The sequence below is a fragment of the Vitis vinifera genome, chromosome 14 (assembly GCF_030704535.1).
Source record: "Vitis vinifera cultivar Pinot Noir 40024 chromosome 14, ASM3070453v1".
NCBI classification, from domain to species: Eukaryota; Viridiplantae; Streptophyta; class Magnoliopsida; order Vitales; family Vitaceae; genus Vitis; species Vitis vinifera.
Window position 1 is genome coordinate 27,192,760 of NC_081818.1, and position 21,424 is coordinate 27,214,183.

The 21,424-nt window shown below is 38.3% G+C and overlaps 1 protein-coding gene across 1 annotated transcript in view; it reads right to left on the reverse strand.

Annotated features, from left to right (window-relative positions):
* The window catches only part of LOC100257580 (nuclear pore complex protein GP210), a 75,318-nt gene that overhangs the window by 1,788 nt on the left and 52,106 nt on the right, over positions 1-21,424 (reverse strand). Inside the window, exons 18-41 of the mRNA XM_059742663.1 lie at positions 21,148-21,297; positions 20,917-21,036; positions 20,551-20,670; positions 13,659-13,814; positions 13,516-13,578; positions 13,264-13,397; positions 12,576-12,984; positions 10,520-10,622; positions 10,312-10,424; positions 9,988-10,059; positions 9,145-9,220; positions 7,793-7,900; positions 7,473-7,614; positions 6,921-7,007; positions 6,613-6,829; positions 6,223-6,289; positions 5,641-5,732; positions 5,307-5,367; positions 4,903-5,234; positions 4,629-4,631; positions 2,307-2,343; positions 2,050-2,217; positions 1,342-1,437; positions 1,017-1,186 (exon numbers count right to left, since the gene is read on the reverse strand). Coding sequence (XP_059598646.1) covers positions 1,017-1,186; positions 1,342-1,437; positions 2,050-2,217; positions 2,307-2,343; positions 4,629-4,631; positions 4,903-5,234; positions 5,307-5,367; positions 5,641-5,732; positions 6,223-6,289; positions 6,613-6,829; positions 6,921-7,007; positions 7,473-7,614; positions 7,793-7,900; positions 9,145-9,220; positions 9,988-10,059; positions 10,312-10,424; positions 10,520-10,622; positions 12,576-12,984; positions 13,264-13,397; positions 13,516-13,578; positions 13,659-13,814; positions 20,551-20,670; positions 20,917-21,036; positions 21,148-21,297 — 3,096 coding nt within the window. The remainder of the gene's footprint in view (positions 1-1,016; positions 1,187-1,341; positions 1,438-2,049; positions 2,218-2,306; positions 2,344-4,628; positions 4,632-4,902; positions 5,235-5,306; positions 5,368-5,640; positions 5,733-6,222; positions 6,290-6,612; positions 6,830-6,920; positions 7,008-7,472; positions 7,615-7,792; positions 7,901-9,144; positions 9,221-9,987; positions 10,060-10,311; positions 10,425-10,519; positions 10,623-12,575; positions 12,985-13,263; positions 13,398-13,515; positions 13,579-13,658; positions 13,815-20,550; positions 20,671-20,916; positions 21,037-21,147; positions 21,298-21,424) is intronic.

Consider the following 21,424-nt stretch of genomic DNA (forward strand, 5'->3'; position numbering starts at 1 on the left):
CAAAAGGCAAGAAGCAATATATATTATATATTTTTTATAAACATATATGTAGGTGTTTATGAAGCTAAAAATGATAAAAATCCTAATTTCAACTTTGAGCATCCTGTTTCTTCACAAATCTAGCTACTGTGCTTAAAAGCCGAGACATAGGGATTAAATTTAAGGAGGATGTAAGATAATCTAAATCAATTTGCACAACATAGAGGCTTTACTCCCTCATTAAGCATTATTATAAGAGCACTCAACTCCACAACAAATCGGATGAAGCCATAGAGAAGAAATTACAAGTCAGCCAACTTCAAGAGCAAATAAAACTGCATTGAAACAGAATAATTTTTGCCATGAATGTCCATTCTTGAAAATAGCATTTTTCTCTCTTTAATCTCCTATGGTGAAGATGGTTGGTCAATAGTATATTAACAATAGAATATGATTTTAAGGTCCATCGAGGATATTTTAACAGGTTTTGAGAAGATTTAAAGATATTTTAAAAGGTGGGGAAGCAAACATGGCATTCAAAGGTTTATAGCCACACAAAGGAGTACAAGAGCATGCAAATACGAAATCATCAGACAAAGCAAAAAATGGTCAGTGAGCTACTTAATAATGCAATAACTAACAGTGGAAGTATATTATCATAAATTAGGACGTCTTGTTCAATTGAGAAAACTATAAGTTATGAGACATTAAGGTTCAAAAAAGTGCAACAAACTAAAGTTTCACTCATTCAAATAAGATCAAAATTTAAATGCCACAACATGAATTCTTTGTAAAAAGATGAAATCAAGCATATGTGCACCAAAGCTTGTATACTTGGGGATCTTCCATTTTCTTAATGTGTTGTCATGAGAAAAATCAGCAACTATTAGTTTTATCGTTTCTGCCAAAAAAAAAATTCTGTGCCTCCATAATTATTAGCTATTAGAGGATTGATGGCAAAAAGATGGATATTTTCTTGAGGACAAGGAAACAAAAAAATAATATAGTGGTGTTGATTTTTGTGGGCACCCACTAACCTGAGCTCCAGCCAGCTCAAGCTTGTTCCCCTGGGACAAGAGATCATCCACAGCTTGCTCTGTGTCAAATGTAACAAATCCAAAACCACGTGAACGACTGGTGGAATGATCTCGCATAATCTGGTGGTCCTTAACCTCTCCATATTGTGTGAAGAAGTCCTTGAACTCCTCTGCTCATTTGAGATAAACAGTTCAGTGCCTTAATAACTGGTATTCAAACCACCAAGGTACTAATAAAAGAGAAACTAGCAATAATAAACCACAATATGACATTTGCATATTAAAAAAGAAGAAGAAGAAGAAAAGAAGAAAATAATAATATGACCTTCAGTCACTGTTGCTGGAATTCCACCCACAAAGATCTTTTTAGTTTTGAAATCCTTAGCACCAATGGCTCCCTTTGGTATGGTCCGCTTGATTTCTACCTAAAACATAGCAAAACCACACGTTAGAGGTAATAAAACAGGCCTTCAATTTAAGCATAAGCACGCTGTTTTTTCTCCTATAAGCCAAGGCTCAACCCTGGACTTCTTATTCTATAATAAAAAATATTCATGTTTGATAGTAAAAGAGAAAAATGAAAAAACTAAAGATATACATGCAAACATTTTTTAAAATTTTTGCAGATACAAAAATCTTTAATGTCATTACTTATTAACATGTGGCAAAAATTTGTCAATGTGTCATCACTTATTAACATGTAGCAAGCCTGTATAAAGGATTACTAAAAAAGACAAAGAACGGTCGTTCAAAAATAATGCTTTAATCTAAGGAAATAAAAAACATACAAGGTTGAGAAATATTCAATATAAAATCAAATAACTAAAGGCAGCATTGTTAGCCAAAAAGGTGCCAAAATGCACCTTTCACTATATCTTAGCCTATGAGTCAAAGACCTCATGAAATCCCTGCTAAATTTTACAGCCTCAAGCATTTTAAGACTGAATCACTCGAGGTGAGCCTTTAAAAACTTTGCCGTGAATTTGTAAGGCAGAAAATAATAATTTGGTCCAATATTAACATCAAATGAAACCTACTTGTTTCCCATTAATGACATGGGTGTCTTGGATGACTTGGTCAACCACAGACAGGTCTGCGTAAGTCACGAACCCAAACCCACGAGGTTGTCCAGTTTTCCGATCCTTCATTATCACAGAATCCGTAATTTCACCATATTTACCAAAATGCTTGATAAATTGTGCTGCAAAAACAATCACAATCAGATAAGAAAACAACACAGTGAACTAAACTTGATGGCCATAGAGAATCAGACCAGAAAAAAGAACTCACCAGAAGTCGTCTCTCTTGCCAAGCCTCCAATAAAAATCTTCCTGCCATTACATTTCAATAGAATCAAAAGCTAGCTAGTAACATTCATAACACACATTTCTGAAGAGGGTGAAACTAAAATGCAAAATTAAAGAGAAAAGGACAAAGTTTCATTTAGATGAAAAATAAAAAGCAGAGCCAGAAAAACTAAAAGCTGACCATTAATTCTCCATTTGGTTTCAGAGAAAAGGGAGAGGGGGGGGGGGGGGGGTGGGGTGGGGTTGAGGAAACCTGCATCCTAAAGCAACTACTTGGATTGGTATATTGGAGCACTTCACATCATTTAAAACCCAATAGAACATTAAACATAACACTCATCTTTCTCTCTTCCAGAGTTGTCTCGGCAACCAAATGGAGAACTAAAGGAATTGATTACACGGACAACAAACAGAGCCGGCGAACCATAAGAATAAATTGAAAGCAAGTCCAAACTGTTAAACTACCAATTTAAAGGGCCAACAACGTTTATCAGGCTAACACAACCATCTTAAATTTAGAGAGAATAGGTTTAAACTTTAAGCACGCACAGATTGTAATTTCAAACAGACCGACAACTTCATTTTCATTTTCAGTTATTTACATATGTAGAGCAATAAATTGCAGAGATCAGAAAATGGGCTCCAAGAAATGCCCAGGATAATCTCATAAAAGCCATTAACTTAAAACGGAATCTCAGAACTGAGAAATAAACCGAAATTTCTGTTTGCCTCTCGGAAAAGAAAAAAAAAAAAAAGCTAAGTCTATTTTCCCGAGAAACAAACAAACAAGATAAATGAAGAAAAAGAAGACTAACCCAGGGCTGGCTCCGTCACCCGTATGAGGGTGAGGCTTGGAGTCATTATCATCAGTGTGGTGAGAGGATTTAACGTCGTTAGTTTCTCCATCAAGAATGGCCTCAGTGGGCTGTGAGTCCATGGCTTCCGAGAGTGCCGGCAATGGGCGAAAGGCTACAACGGCGGAGACCTGGACAAATGTTAGACAAAGAAGGAGACGAAGCAGAAATGCGTGCCCTAGATATTTGTAATTAATTTTGTGCTAAAAGTGTGAAATTCAAATCTGGTGAGGCTTTGAAGATGATTACGTGGCAATGAATAAATGGTGTGATGGGGGTTTGGGGGAGAAGGGTGCATGTACACTTGAGGAGTACGGCGGTGGAGAGATGGTAACGGGGCGGGTTCGGATCCTTCGGATGGTTGGCCCATATCCCATCCTATTTATTTAAAATAATTCTCATCTTTATCTCATCTAATTTAATTTTTTTCAAAAAATTTTATTTTTTAAAATTTTCTAAATAAATTAAAATAAATAATTAAATTATTATTTTTAAAATTTATTTTATTGAAAATAATGTATTATTATTATAATATATATTAAAAATAAGAAATTAAAAATTATATTAAATTAATTTTAAAAATTATATATTATTTTTATATGATCAGGACAAGGCGGGAACAAGACAATACTTGAACCTGTCTCAAACTCATCCCAAGTTTTTAAAAAAATCTTAAACTCACTCTAAACTCATCCCATTAGGGATAGGATGAGGCAGTTACTAAAAAAAATTCGTCTCATTGTCATCCTCATGAGTTGAAGTCTGACTCTCCCTAACAATATATGATCCTACTTTTCTTAATAGTAATTTTAAGCTTTAAGAACAAAAAAACAATATTCTTAAAATATTATTTTTTTAAAATTTCTAGATGGTAAATTATAATATTAAATATCACTCACCAACTTTTACTTTTACTTTTATATTACATCATTCTCATTCTTCTCTCATACTAATCTTCTTTTTTATTTTTAGCAACTTATTTTTCCCAACAATAAACCCTCATATATCTAATATTAGAGATAACATATGAGTAGGATAAGATAGATAACATATCTAATCTAAAAAAGAAAAATTATGAAAATATTTATCAAACATATTATAAAATAGTACAAATATATGTCTCATATATATGATATAATATAAAAAAAATATTTATAAATTTTAAATATTTTAATAATAGATATTATTATACAAAAGGAAAATTTCATATTTTTTAATAACAAATATTGAAATGTAATATAATTTTTATTTAAAACAAATATGGAATATTAAAAAATAATGTATATTTTTTTCTTTTTTCTTTTATTTTACAAATTAAATATATGTGTCAAATATTCATTCAATATAATATATTCAAGAATATCATAAATGTTTTCTTGCTTAGACACAAGAAGTTATTTTTTTCTTTAATAAAATTATTTTAAAAATTATAGTTTCAGTTACCATTCCACCTTCTAGTTGAAGGAAAAGAACTCTTCAGCAATCTAACATGAAGTCTGACAAAACATGCTGCTCTTCTTTGAAGCGCTCACCGCCTGGGAATTGTTTCTGAAAAATTATTTTCCAAAACTGTTTTAAAAAACGTTACCTAACCGGGTTTTCAGTCTCTAATATACATATAGTACATCAAAATCTTGACATTACAAATTACCAGGTTCCAGCCACTTGCCTACTACATGATACATGATTTTGAAGGAGGATCTAGTAAGTGTTCTGAGGATTAACTCTCCTCCTTCCTTCTCGTGTGTAATAAGGAGTTTCATGGATCGTCCTCCTCACGTACTCTACGAAAGGCTGAGGTGTTCGAGGAGAGGAATCGTTCTGAACAGCTGGACTCCTTCGATCAGGCGTTGTGGGTGCTACAATGCTTGAATTGGCTGGAGGGTTGGATGGCCGAGCTCTGTCAGGCCTGTCCAAGAAGAATATGAAGATGGCCAGAGTCAATAGCAACAAAGCAATACAACCAACCACGCCTGCCCATAGTGTTACTTTCACAGTGGATACTGAGTATGCCCTTTCTCCTGGATCGTAGCTTACATCTAGTTCAACTCTTTGGCCTGTAAAACATACACTTCATGTCACATTGCTCTCCTAATCTTTTTTAATGGACTCTCACAAACTAGGCTCACCATTGGCTGGGAGTGTGATCACCACTTTATCTTTGAATTTCTTGGCCTGTAGCACTTTGACCTTGGGCATAGATGACAATGATCAAAAGAAATAGAGATCAGATATGGAAATGAGACCTTTAATTTCTACACATGTACTCTCCACATAACATTGGAAATGAGACCTTTTTGTTTTGTCATTACTACATTCTAAAGCATGAATTTTACTTTCAAGTAATATGGAAAACAGGATTGAGTTATTTCATTTCTACAGGACATCTACTACTAAGATGAAAAAAAATTGTCAGAAAACTCCACATTATAACCACTATATAAAACTAGGCACAGTACTCACCTCATATTTTGCAAGCCCACCAATCCCAAAGTCTTCTTTATGCACAGGACTGATCATTATAGAATCCCGCTCATGCCAGTGGATATCAACATCTATAATAAGAAATAAACATCTGATTAAACCAATTTCCATGATAACAATGACAAGCAAATCTAACACTAAGATGCAAGTGAGCAGAGCAAGAGTGTTAATGTTGGTTGTGTGGATTGAAGATGTTGGGGAGAGATGGAGGACAGAAACAGTCCAGCATTATCTATGACACATGAAGCACCTGCATTCAAGAGGATCTGTTCCACCATCAAAGATGGCTTCACAAGAAAACGCTCCAAAATCCTACCCCAACAGGCAATGCAATGGATCCAATAGACTTTGATTTTATGGGTTTAGAATAACTACCATACATGGTTGAAATGCACACATATGCGTTCATATGCATATAAATAAAATAATTATTTATAACAATCTAGATTTTTTAGCTCCAACCTAGATTTGCACAACTAGTAGGGACTGGTAACCCTGTTGTCCAGATAGAGGTTAACAAAGATGCTGAACAGAAGAAGCGCAAACAACTATTTATGTTACCTGTATTCCCCAAAATGGTTATTATGGTCTTGTTGGAGCCTGCTGTCAAATTCAACTGCACTAAATTCTGGAACAAACATTTTAAACATCAGAAAGTAAGGAGTCATCAAGCTTGATTTCTGTGACCCAATTTGAGGGGACTACCTCACCAAATCAGTTTTAAAGATCATAAACCTAACTGATTCAAATTTTCTATTCAAATTGAGGGAAATTCTCTAGGATATAGTGCAAAAACAAAGTATAACAAAAGTGTAAAGCTACTAGTGAAGCACCAGCAAATTAGTAAAACTCTAGGGAGTGCTCTCTCTCTCTCTCTCTCTCTCTCTCTTTGGAGTTCCAATTGTATGCACCATTGTAAACCCCTTCATTTTCTAGAACATGGGATCTTACCTTGCCCATTTCCAAGATGGAAAACCCACCAACAAAAAGGGCCGATGCAGATCCTGAGACATGGTTGGTTTCTTGCACTGAAGCACTGATGGAAAGAGAAATATATGGTCTCATGTCCTTTGACTTCGGAACAGACCGTGCCAGATGCTCTGGAGAGTAAGGAAAGAAGAGGCAATATGATTTACCAGTGCCAAAATCCCTCCAGGGTTTTGCATACCTTTAATTTCACAAAAGGAAAATAATTAACATAGGACAGACAAATGATTCAGTGGTTCACAAGCAACCAAGAGCAAAAGATTGGAACATACCCGACAAAAGGTGGATCCACCCTACAGTCAAAGAGGACACCCATATCATTCCTGAAGCCTTCTAGATCATGGCCATAGGTATCACTACTGCAACCAAACAAATAGATGAAAGACATTAGCAAATATTTCTGTTCCTCTTCTTTTAAATCCATATGCATCTTGAAACAAAAAGCTCAGCTTGGTATATTGCTGGAAGTTATACATGTCAGGAGTAGGTGTTGACAGTTTCATTAAGTAATCACTTGCTGAATTTCCAAAGGGCAGTAAAAATGGGAACTATAGTCAAAGTGCTCATCAGACTGTTAAAATATCTGAACTCCACATTATTTGCCTATCAAGGAAGGAAATTATATAAAATTCCACATGCTCAGAAGTTAAGACACTAGCATTTTTGTCTACTCAAATGCATAAAGCTTCAGCAATTACAGACCTCCACATATACAGCATCTAGAAAACAAGAACCATCATGCTCGCATAAAACTTCCAAACATCAGACAAGAAAGACATGCTAATTCTTAACTGCTGTCAGTACAAAGAGGCTAATTTACAGACCTGAACTTCACAGAGAAATTATATCCTTTTGCAGGGATAGGGGCATTTGTTAAGGTCTCCATTGGAGCATCAACAAGAACAATCTTCCCCTTTTGCACTGTAACTGTTGTCTGCAGCTTCAAACTTGAACATTCAAAGAACACTGTTCATAGGTTACAAGTCATGAATGTGAAAATTAACATTAGTATAATAAAAATAAACCACAAGGATAACTGCAAAAAATAAAAAATAAAAATAAAAAGAAAGAAAATATGAAACCATTATATGTCTTATTCATAAACATGGATATTCACAGGTTGAAAGATATCTTTATTCAGTACCTTGTGTTGTACCTTCCCCAACTGCTTGAGCTTCTCCAGATAGTACATCTAGAGATATAACACTTTCATTGCCACTCAACCACTGGCCAGATACTTTATCTTTTAATCCTATAATATAGCAGAAAACAATAAAGCATCAATTATACAATTATTTATTTATTATTTTGACGAATCACAATTTTGACCTGAAAAACCAAAACCATGTAAACAAGAGAATTAATTTCAGACAAAAAAGAGTTCCACTTGTCATATGTGATTCATTTAGCTGTAAGAAAATGAAAAACATGATTGTACAATGAAATTGATAGCCATTTCTTATTAATGCACACCATTTGTTAAGCAAAGGAGGAATTCACCTTTTTTTTCTTTTTTTTTTTGATAGGTAAAAAGCAGATATATTAAAAGCGCTTGGAAAAGGTGCACAAGGTATACATGGGGTATACAAATAGCACTGAAAGGCAAGAGAAAGGAAAAAAGAAATATCAAACCATAATAACCCATAAACATAGCAGAGAAGAAACAGAAGCATAGAAATTCCCAATTCAGTCTTCTTGCAGGCAAATAGCTAACTGCTAGATGAACCAAAAGAAGAAACAAAGACCCTTGAAGGTAACAGATCCCCTTAAAGAAAATAGACTAATGATTTCAGCAATATCTACCCTCTTCGGCAAAAACCCACTGTCCCTTCCCACTTCAGCATCAACAACCCACACTTCTGGGTCCTTCTCTCTTTACCATTTGAATGACTGTAGTTAAGCAAGCACTCCAACTTCCTTAGCTCCTTGACAATGAGAGAACGAAATCAAAGTCTTTTGATAATGTGGAGCTAATGGATCTTTCTTTGAAAAATTCTCTTCTTTGTCATATTTTCTAGTGGATGAAATTGTTTATAGAGAGAGGTTCTATGGCTTTTTTCGATTTTGCATATTAGTTGGGGTCTTGCTAAGGGGGAGTTGTTTTTTGTGCCTTCTCTCTTTTGGGCCCATTGCATACAACTAGTGTATTTTGGTGCACTTTTTTTCAGCACTTTTTACAAGTTTCTTTTATTTTGACTATATATATATATATATATATATAAAGAATATTGATGCTTAGTTCTCGGTATTTTCTTTAGAAAAAAAAATCAACAAGTTCTAGAAGATCATGCCTTCTATTGTTCACTTAACGTGTCCTTATGCTTGCATAAAAAATAAACCATTGACTAAAGACGATATTCAAATTTTTACAATATAAACAAGCAGCATTACAGATAAGCAAAGAGATATAAATAGCTATTCAACACATTGAAAACTGCGCATAAAACTAATTTCATGATAATTTAAAAATTATAAGCAAATTTAGCCATGTCCTACCTTCTATGCTGAAGTTGAGATGACCTCCAAGGTGAAGGACGGGGTTCCGAGGAGATAAATAAGCACCAACTGAGACCTGAAGAAATAAAAAAATTAATTAATCTTGAAGTGAAAATAGAACCAGAGAACAAATGCATACAACGATTGAACAAAGGGGAAATGAGTAAAAATTAGAGCAGAACAATGGAAACTTCTATAAAGGACATACTTTTCCATTTTATGATTATAACCAGTAACTTTTGATCAATGAATAAGGAACATACACAGAGTCATTAAGTTTCCTGAGGTGAGCCGCCTAGCTCAGAGGTGCCTCAAAAATCCTTTACTGGTTTGAACCTTTGGTATCAACCAAAGATCCAAGTCAGTCATAATGATAAAGGAAGCTCTCATGAAAAATAATCTCCTCGGTGTAACCCATCCATGGTGGTTACCACCATGAATACCAAGGTCTCACTGTTAGATAGTATTTTAGCTTAGTCATTTCATATTATCAATAAGGGTAGAATAGCCTCTTAGCTCTTCTTGTTTGCCTATATAAAGCTTTTTATGTAATCTCTTTCTTAAGCCTTTGTTAATGAAACCCTAGCTTTCTTTTTTTCTCTTCTTATTCTTTGTCTTTGCAATTCTCACACTCACATCTGTTATAATGAAAAAGAAACCAAGTTTTTCCTCTTTTAAAAAATGAATAGAACTTGAAAGGAACAGGTTGCAACAAAAAAAAGAGTTACCCTTTTTCTCTGAATATTTCCATAGAGCCTTCATTTTTTAGTATCTTTTGAAATAAGAGGGCAACTTTTTCTAAGTTCAGATATTTTAGGGGTATGAAAAAGAGCAAGCAGTTACCAGCACATAGTCAGATTTATGTGGACTACTGTTAATTGATACTCGCAGCAGAGCCCTACCATGGCGTATGCCCTTCAAAAAGAGACAAGAGAGCAAGGGAATGAAACACGTTATATGGTCAAGTAGAAAGGATAAGGATGCTAAAAAAGATGAAATGCATTTAATCACCCAGGCATAATCATCTGCATGAAACACTTTGTATAAGTGGAAAGGAAAAGGAACCAGTGGTGTGGCAGAAAGTATAATCCACAGTTCCTCCCTTCTTGTTTATTGCTATAAAAATTGAAACTCAACAATTTACACAAACTAAGAAACAAAACAAACCTTGAGATGGATATTCCCATAGCCATCACCTGTGCTATTAATGGAGACAATATCAGGATAATTAGTTTCAGCATCCAAGGGAATCACATTAAATGCTTCATGGAAAGGGTTTCCTGGTCCAATGAAAATTTACAAGTAGGTGGATTAAGACTCAAATCTGGAACATATAAAAGCTAAGATGAAAAAGCTATAGCTGAACAAAAAATACCTAGCACATCACAAAAGTTTATTGGAAGTTTCACTTCAGCATCAACAGCAAGATCAATGACATGGAATGAGAACTTTTGGGGGGTTATTCTTATTTGAGCCACCTGACACCAAACAAAGCAACAGCATAGTAACTTCTACTGCTCCAGAACTATTAACAAAAATGTGGAGAATGCAAAAGTAATTCCAGTAATTTTGACAAAGTTTGAATAAAAAAATTAAAAAATTAAAAAAGAGAGAGAAAGAAAGGAAGAAGAAGAAGAAGAATGTTAAAAAGCTTTTTCTATTAACAATTTTGGTTTACAACTTTTACAAATGTTCCCTTTGCAGTATGGGCAAAATGTTACAATTCAAAGGACCATGCCTGATAATATCATTTTATTTCCATGCATATAACTTTTCCTTTAAATCATCCCAACTAGGAAAGATTAGTAATACCTCCATAAAACTTGAAAACTCAAATCTAAAACCTCTTTAAATGCATTGAAATTAACCAAGCCATATCATTGATCAGATTCCATCTGATCTATTGCCCATAATACAAAGTAATAACATCCTAATTCATTGGAGAAACTCCAAATCCCTCAAGAGCATAGAGGTGATCAGACCTCAAAGCTCAATTGACCCAATTAAGATACAAGCACATGCCAGCTGTGACATTGCAAAACCCTCAGGCCTGGTAATTCCATCCGAGTCTGTGACTGATGCAGGATTTCCAAATGCAACACAATAATGCAAATGCAAGCCCCTTTTATTACCTATAAAAAAAATACAACACGATAATGAAGAATTAAGTAGTAGAAGGGTCTGAAATATGCATGTTAAACTACTAATTGACCTCAAAAGCTTAAGCTATTAGGTGATGCACCAACCATGTATATCATTATGTCTAACACTAATGCGAATAGCCTTAACAGTCTATACATCGCTATGGAAAAACTATCACAGTTAATGCAATAATGGACATGGTGAAAGCTACATCCAATAAATGAAGTATAACAATTGAACAACATGTTGGCTCTAATAAGTAACCAACTAGCTTCTCCTAACTCAAATCAAGTTCATGCTTATGTCCGGAAACCACTACTGTATATACTACAGCCCCTTGTTTCTCTTCCAACAGTTAACATGGGAGTCTCAGGAATTTTATGCAGTTCTTCCCCTACCTTAAATTTCTCAGCCACAAGCATAAGTCAGATTGAAATAAGATCCTAGATTGGCGTGTGGAGAGAGAAAAGGTCATGCATCCACTTTGCAGCTCATAAGCAATTTCTCAAGTCTCAAGAAGACGGTTATGAAGCACAAAGCATGCATTACTTTAATTGGGTAATTCACTTTCTAAGAATTTTCCCTGTTTCTTTTAAATATTATATCATTTTTTTTAGTTTATATTTAACATATGAGTGCATCTCATGATACATGACAGGGTAAATAGAAAAATCTACCCCAATAAACTAGACAATTGGACAACTATGCCTAATAAGGAGCAATATGACCACCAAATCTTTGGCCATGAATCCAGACGGCTTGGGAGAGACCTGATGGGGGTATCAGCACTAGGGTGACCCACTGCCCTTGCAGTACAACTAAATGACCAGGTAGAGGCCCTTGCAAACAAGAAGGTGAGCTTAACTAACCTGTCAATGGTTTGAAAAAGCCAATCAGAAAACCGACTACTAAATCTTGGGTGGAAATTTCATTTATCTAATTCTCTAGGTAATTTGTTATTAACAACTTCTCCCAAACTCCTTTCACTGCAAAGGAATGCAGAATGCTCGACTTGCCTCCGACAAGAGAACATACAAACATAAAATTATTCATAGATATTCACAATATGTTCCTTATGGTAGCCGGGTTCATAAAATTGGGTCAACAAACAGAACAAGCTTCAAGTTACATTGGTCAAGGTTTCATGATTACCTTATCCCATGCAAATTGTTTACTTGTAACTATTCAAATCCTCATTGAAAAATTGATCACATTATTATTCACGACTATATATTAGATACACTAAAAAAGTGATAAGTTACAAGGCACTAAAGATTAGATATTCGTACCTCAGCAACCCTAACACAAGAAGCAATCCCTGTTTTTCCAGTAGTGCGATCTTTTGCCTGAATGCACGCAAGATTATTGCTCTCTGTTGTTTTAATTCTATCCCTGTCAATTGAAATAGCATCCTTCTGCACCTCTTCATTCTTACCACCACAACTTCTCAATAAAGAATAAGTAATAGTTCCTTTGCGACTCAAATCCCATTGCCCATATGATTCCGATGAGGAAGGCAAAAGACTTGATGTAGTATAATAGGGAGGAAGAACCCAGGTAATGGGAACCCCAAAAGCAAGAGGAAGCTCAGAGACCACTGATATCGACATAGACGCACTGTAAGACCTTGACTGTGAATGGCCAGAAGAAATAAAATCACAATTGAATGAAACTGCAACAGTTGTCCTGCCTGCTGATCTGGAATGGCATGATTATTATTCAAGTGATGTGACAAACCGACATGATCATGAAAAATTAGTAGGATATATTAGAAGACAAGACAGATCCTGTTGCACCACAACTAAATAGAGATATCAAAGATTAGAAGAATGAGGAAACAAAGGGATAGAAATCATCAGAATATAGGAAAGAAATCATCAAAATCAATTAGAAGAATGGTTTATCAAAATCCTCTAAAATATTGACATAAAAAAATGGTAGAATAAATAACTAAACATCAAAATAGATTAACTGTACCTTCCATACAACATATTGATAAATCCAAGGTCCTTCTCATCCAAATGCCCAGGGAGTTTAATTTCCTTTGAACCAGAAGAAGGAAGCCCATATCTGTCACCACGAATGTGCTCTGCCATATGGAAACTCAAAACCTAAACAAAGAGAGACAAAACACTCTTGTTATTTAATGAGCAGACAAGAATTTATCGCCAAGAATATGGACAAATCAGAAGTTACAAGCTGTAGCACTAGGACAGTAACTAAATCTACCTTTTCATCTTCTACAGTCCACTTGTAATTCTTGCAGAGCTCATAAAAGGAAAACAAATCACCCTAAAGGCACCCATGAATTAGTCAATTATCTGATAAAAGCTACATAGAATAAAAGGAAATTTTAAATTCTTAATTCTTGCCTGGGGCAATGATGGAAAGATTGGCATCTCACGGCCAACATCAAGTTGCTCGCTCTGTACATTCAATGTCACCAAAGAAGGGACTCCTACTTTAATTCTGCCATATGCTTGGCAAATAACAGTATCTCCCTTACCATAAACTGTGGCAACTAAGGTCTGACCATAAAAACAAATATATTCAATTAGCAAATATGTTGAAAGAGGGAAGTCAATGGCCACTATCAATATAGCCTTAGTTTATCAAAAGACAAAGTTAATAAGCTGCCAATTTGATGAGCTGACATCTTCCTGTTTCACCGAGAGTCAGCAATACCAATACGTCAGGGCTGAATTGGGTTGTGCAGGTCCAAAGTGGTCCAACCAAAACACAACTTAAAAAAAATCAACTCGATTATAAAGAGAGAACCAATTATAAAATAACTAAAAAGTAGAACATTTTTTTTTTTTTTGATAGATAAACAACAAAATATATTAGAAAAGGCTAAAAAGCCGCATGTATACAGGGGTATACACAAAAGCCCAAAACAAAGAGCTGAAATAAAAGAGGGGAAAAACCTCGCCCACCCTCAAGTGGCCGCAAGCCACTCCAAAAAGCCTAAGAGAGAATAGGTTTCCTCACCAATGTACACCCTAGCCCAACTCCACAAGTTACATACAAAAAAAATTTTGAATTTCTGAATATCTAACGACCCCCCCCCCCCCCCCCCCCCTGAAAGCTAACCTATTCATTTCCTTCCAAACCGTCCAAAATATGCACAACGGGATATAATTCCAGGTCTTTTTTCTTTTTTTTTTCCCACAAAAGAACCCCTCCAACTAAGTAACACCTCTTTAACTGACTTTGGGAACACCCACTGAACTCCAAAAATGGCGAGGGCAATCTCCCAAAGAGTCTTAACCACTGTACAATGTAAAAGAATGTGATTCGCATTTTCCTCTTCACAGCCACACAAAAAGCACCGGTTAGGGAGCTGCCACCCCCTTCTTTGAAGCTTATCCAAGGTGAGGATCTTCCCCCACGAAGCTTCCCAAGCAAAAAAAGACACTTTTGTTGGAACCTTATCCATCCAAATGCGTCTGTTCGGGAAGGCACAGGCTGATAGATCCAACTTTTAGTAACTTAAGGGAAGACTCCATAATCTGAGATGGAGGAGAGAGAAAGACCTAGAGAGAGAGTGTGTGAGAGAGATGGAGAAGAGAGCTGGGTCCAGGGTGGGAGCGGGGACGCAGCGGGCTTCATCCAGTCAGGGGTTCGGAAAAGGAGTTTTGGGGTAGAGTCGAAGATTTTTGAGGTCGAGACAGAGAAAAAGAAGGGTAAGACGCAAATCTTCATCGTGGAAAGAAAGAGAAGTGTCTCTTCTTGGATTAAGCTGGCGCTGGCAAGTTTAGGGCCACTCATGGAAGGCCTGGTTTTCTGTACCAAGGACACGAGGACTGGACATTGGGAGAAATTTTGGCAAGAGAATGGGAGAACCTTCTCTTTAACGCGCGGCGAAAACAAGGGGGGATGCTTCCTACGCCTGGGTGTTATCGATCGGGAAAAGAAAAGATTTAGCATCTTTATACCCAGAGGCAAAGGAGCAAAAGGGGGTTGGGCCCTTCTGGTGGAGGCACTGCGAGAGATGGAGCCTACTTCAGATAGGCAAGTGAGACAGAAGGACAAGGAGAAGTTATGGAAACCCATGTTGGGAAAATCCTTCGCGGAGGTGGTGAAGCAGAATCTCAACATCGAAGAAGAGGTGGTGAGGGTGAAAGTTGATAATAGGGCATTAGGTGTGAGCTTGGAGAAGCTGGCCCATTGCCTTGTTGGCTGCTGGGATCCATTGCCAGGAAGGGGGGAAGATTTGAGAAGCTGGGGGACCCAAATGGCAAAGCTGTGGGGTTTGAAGGGCAATTTAGGCCTGGCCAAATTGGAAGACGGCAAGGCATTACTAGAATTTGAGTTAATAACAGAAGCTAAGAAAGCCCTAAAAGATGGTGAAATATCGGTCGGTGGATTCGTCATGCGACTGGAGAAATGGAGCCAAAGGACGGGATGTTTGATGGAGGAAGAGAAAGAAAGAGAGGCCTGGGTGAGAATAGTTGGCCTTCCCATTTCCTTATGGGACTGGGACATCCTGAGTAAGATAGGAGAGGCGTGTGGGGGTTTTTTGGACATTGATGTCAAAACGGAAAGGATGGAGGAGCTGCAGTGGGCTAGAATTCGGGTAAGGATTAAAGAGGAGAAAATCCCTAATATGGTGGATATATGGGTCGAGAATATGTGCTACTCTTTAGCCTTGTGGTGGGAGACCAGGCCAACGCTAAGAATGATGCCAACCGACGAAAAGGGAAAAACCTTCGCAACAGCTAGAGAGGTAGAGGGTGAGGTTCAGCCACGCGAGGGCAAGCGCGTGATGGAGGCTAAAGGGGGCCCAAGGCTCGAGGATCAGACGCAGTCGGTGGATGGGACGCGGAGGCTGACATCTGGGTCGGGGCGACCCATGGATTGTCTTCGTGGGATGGGTGGGTCGCATTTAGGGCTCCAGGGAGTGGCGAGGATGCAAGGCGGGCCTTTAGAGATGGGCCTCTTGGAAAAGTCTCGTGGGCCTGTGGGTCTTAACCCACCCTCCTCTTCTGTGGACTACTTTGGGCCAAAGGAGATGGTGGATCTCAGACGGTCCAAAGCCTGGAAGCCCTTGGAGGGTGCTGGACTGGTAGCCGAAGATCAAAGCCCCTCGGTGGAGCCCAGCGACCAAATTAGTGTGGCCCAGAGTTGTGGCCCAAGCCATTTGGGAAGCCCATTCTCTGAAATTCCTCTATTTTGGGAGAAGGATGGCCTGCACAGGCTGAGCGAGGCAGAGCTCCTCCACAAAGAGAGATCGAAGACTGATCTCGCCCTTGTTGAGGAAGCGTTGAGGTACGATAATGTTTTCTTTCAGTCCGGTTGTCTGGTCTCTGGGACCCTCTCTTTCCCTTCTCCTTTTTTCGGTCGAACTCCAGTGGGAGAGTATTGCGACCTTTCTGGGGATGAAAAGGAGCGTGATGAGGGAGAAAATCTGCTTCAAATTCTCATTGGCACGGAGGCCCCTATGGGTGAGACTGTCGAATGCTGGGATTTGGTGGAGGTCAACAAAAGTAGAACTGAAACTGCTGGAAAGGAGATGGGCTCAGATAAAATAGTGTCACGAGTAACTAAGGCAGAGGGGGAGCTCAGCTGGGAGAAAAGTGATCTGGCCAAGTTTAGTAATTTCTTAGGGTTTTCGACAGAGGGTCTAGAGAAGGATATTATGGACTTCTTGGTTAAAATTCGTAAGAGAAGGGAAAGAGTTCATAGCAAAACCCTGCTGGAGAAATCTAAGTTCGAGAGAGAATTGAAAAGATTAGAGTGTTCCATTAACTATGAAGGGGGAAAGAAGCAAAATGGTGAAGAGCAAGTAAGGGGGTGCCAGATTACGGAAGTTAAATGAAGCTACGACTCCTCAGTTGGAATGTTCGTGGAGCTAATGACAGCTCCAAAAGAAGGGTTATTAAGGCAGTGATCAAAAGTCAGAGGGTGGGTTGAGGAGGGGCCCTACCCCGTTTAGATTTGAGAATATGTGGCTGAAAGTGGACGACTTTAATGGTCTTCTCCGGGGGTGGTGGTAGGGGATTGAGGTGAGAGGAAGGGTCAGTTTCAGATTGGCCTCTAAGCTGAAGGTATTGAAGCAAGAAATTAAAGTTTGGAATAGGGAGGTGTTTGGAAGGCTGGAAGTTAACAAAAATTCTGCCCTCTAGCAACTGGAGTTTGGGATGGAGTGGAGTGCGAGAGGAGTCTGTCTATAGCTGAAACTGAGCAGAAAAAGGAAGCCAAGGATGCCTTCTACAAATGGGTGCTTATGGAAGAAGTCCATTGGAGGCAGAAGTCAAGGGAGCTATGGCTCAAGGAAGGGGATAGGAATACTGGTTACTTTCACTGGATGGCTAATGCCCACTGTAGGAATAATTCCCTGGATATGATTATAATTAATAGGGAGTGGCTGACTAAGGATCAAGAGGTGAGGGAGGGGATTGTGAACGCCTTCCAGAACTTACTCTTAGAAGAGCCGAGGTGGAGAACGGATATTGAGGGGCTGCATCTCAATCAACTTAATCCCCGGGAAGCTGAAGACTTGGAGATGCCTTTTTCTGATGAGGAAATCCACTGCGCCTTGATGGAGATGAGGGGAGACAAAGCTCCAGGCTCGGATGGATTCACAGTGGCTTTTTGGCAAGAATGCTGGGATTTTGTGAAGGAAGAGGTGGTGGATCTGTTTAAGGAATTCTATGAGCATGGGTCCTTTGCCAAATGTCTCAACACTATCTTTCTGGTCCTTATTCCTAAGAAAGGAGGTGCTGAAGACTTAGGGGATTTCAGACCCATCAGCTTGCTTGGGGGGTTGTACAAACTCTTGGCCAAAGTCCTAGCGAATAGGCTAAAAAAGGTGCTTGATAAGGTCGTCTCAGTAGACCAAAATGCTTTTGTGAGAGGAAGACCGATTTTGGATGCTTCTCTAGTAGCTAATGAGGTGATTGATTACTGGCACAAAAGAAAAGAGAAAGGGTTGATATGCAAGTTGGACATTGAAAAAGCCTATGATAGCATCAATTGGAAGTTTCTTATGAAGGTGCTTCGGAAGATGGGCTTTGGGTCTCGTTGGATGGATTGGATGTGGTGGTGTATTTCAACTGCTAAATTCTCCATCTTAATCAATGGGGTGCCTGCCGGTTTCTTTTCAAACTCAAAGGGGTTGCGGCAAGGAGACTCTCTCTCTCCATATCTCTTCGTCTTGGGTACGGAAGTGCTTAGCACCCTACTTAGACGGGCTGGTGAGGGGGGCTTTCTTTCCGGCTGTAGGCTTCGGGGGAGAGGGGGTGAGGAGCTGACTGTCTCCCATCTCCTTTTTGCTGACGACACAATCATTTTTTGCAAAGCTAGAAGAGAGCAATTAACCAATCTAAGCTGGATCTTGGCGTGGTTTAAGGCGGCTTCCGGCCTTAGAATTAATCTTGCCAAGAGTGTGCTAATTCCTGTTGGGAAAGTGGATGAGCTGGAGGAGTTGGCGGCTGAGCTTGGATGCAGATTGGGGGCTTTACCCACTGTCTATTTGGGGCTGCCCCTTGGAGCCCACCATAAAACCTCTTCTTCCTGGGATGGGGTGGAAGAGAGAATGAGAAGAAGACTAGCCCAGTGGAAAAGACAATACATCTCGAAGGGGGGAAGAATTACTCTTATCAAGAGTACTTTGGCCAGCATACCCATCTACCTTCTATCCCTTATCCGCATTCCTAAGTCTGTTGCTAAAAGGATTGAAAAAATCCAAAGAGATTTCCTTTGGGGGGGGGGAAGCTTGGAGAGGAAAGCCCACTTAATTAACTAGAAGGTGGTTTGCAGCCCTAAGGAAGAGGGTCGATTAGGCATCCGAAAGATAGACTTGTTGAACAAAGCCTTGCTGGGCAAATGGGTTTGGAGATATGCCTATGAGAAGGATAATCTTTGGAAAACAGTGATAGGGGTGAAATATGGTCAAGAGGGGTGTGGGTGGAGGACTAAGGAAGTTTGTGGGTCTTATGGAGTGGGATTGTGGAAGGAAATCATGAAGGAGGCTGATTGGTGTTGGGAGAGCATTGATTTTAAGGTAGGGAAGGGGACTAGAGTTTTGTTCTGGACAGATAAGTGGTGTGGCAATGAGGCGCTTTCTCAAACTTTTCCACAGCTGTTTACCTTGGCAGGTCATAGGAATGCCAAAGTAAGTGAAGTGTGGGACTCTAGCCGGGGTCAAGGAGGTTGGAATCTCAGCTTGGCTAGAGATTTCAATGATTGGGAGCTGGACCAGATAGGAGATATGCTGAATACTTCAGGACTTCTCCTGAGGAGGATTCTGTGAGATGGAAAAGGGAAGGCAATGGTGTTTTTGGGGCTAAAAAGTAGAACATTTTAACCATGTTTGCTTTGGATTGCTGCATTCAGAAACCTAAAAATATCAACCAGTTCATAATTGGGAGCACAGTTTTTATTTTATTTTTTTCCCTTTGCCTTTTTTATAGGAAAATTTTAAGTTTGTTAATTGGCACTTCATAGAATTGCACTTCTCAAAACTGATCTCTGCCAGCAGAACTCCAGAACAGAACCCATTATGTTTCAGGCAGGTTGGTCAGATTTTGTCACTGCTAATTGAAGCAATAAATATTGCCCTTTTTAAGGTTGGAGTGGTCTGGGGTTTTGAAAGGATTGTCTGAGATCAAAAGTGAATGTTACTCAAGCTGTATCTAGAATGGTGTGATAAGGATGGCTGTTGAAGCTGACATCCCAGCCTCACCTGAAGGCCTTGAAAGAAGCTTTTGAATAGGGGTCCAGAGCTTGATCATGGAAGCAAATTCGGCAATCCCATGGGTTACTGAAGAGATGTGGAAGTCTCCTTCTCAATGGACAACAAATAAAAACATGGATATATTGGCAAAAGGCAGAGCTAGACCCTTCTCTCCTGTTAAGACTGATACTTTTAACCATCAAGTTGCTTTGTTTTTGTACTCATAGTTTAGACTTCATATTTTTTTAAAGTTCTCTGATCCTACTTTACATCCTTAGTACATTTGCTCTGTTTTCTGCATCAGAATTAAATCACAAAATAATACTCATGCAGCTCTCAATGTGGAAGTTGGAAAGTGCGTCCATCAGAGGCTTAAAGCAATCCAAAGGAGGGCTCTCGTGAAACTCAACCAACATCACATGTGGTTGAGTCCCAAATTATATTTTAAATTTGTATAGAAATATTTAGTCATGTGGGGACAAATCTTCAACATCACAAATAAATGGACTCTAACCTCAAAAAAACATATAAAAATAGCTAAACAAAATATTTGGTGAATTGTCAGGTAGAGCATCATATCTTACAGAATTCCCAGGTGAAATTGCAGACAGCCGTCCGGAAGATTTGTTGACAGTTGCAATCCGATCATCCAAACTAGCATACTCTATAACTACACCAATTTGTGGCCCTCCTTTCACATTAAGCTAAACAAATGAAAGTCAGAACATTATTAAATTAATATGACAAAAGAAAGAAAAAGTATTAGGAAGAAATGCAGAGCTATACTACAGAGAATGTTTGGGCTTGCTAGAAAAGCCAAAATGACACTGAACCTATACTCTGGAGAAATCATAAGAGTTTCTTTTTATACCCTCTTCACATTCAGGTCCTACTATCCAAATTAGAGAGAGAGAGAGAGCAATGCACTAACGAAATATAATGGAATATACCACATAAGCTGCACCTGGAACCAGGAAAATATCAGGAGGATGTATTCTTGGTGGTGCATAGACTTCCACCTTAATTTGATTACTCGCTATTTCATATCCAGATGCCTGTCTAGCACTGACCTGTTTTCACGTTCTACATGTTAACTTAGGCCCAAATTTCAACCAAAAACTGAAAACAAGACCCATTTAAAAATATTGGCATCTGGGCACAACGTCAATCGATGGACTTACATAGAGAATTGTAACACCAAGATGTTTAGCCAAAATCATAAACTTTGGGGAGTTAACATATCCACCACCAATACTTGAGATATCATTATCATCATCCACGAGATCAACTATATGGTCCTCAATATGAACCTGAATATTCATGTAAACATACTGCAAAAAAAGAAAAAAGCAAAAAAAAAAAATGAACTACTTAGAGCTTTAAATGAAATATAGGTAAGCAAGTGTTTGTGTCCGGATGGAAGTGAATGGAAAACATATCAACAACAACACACTACAT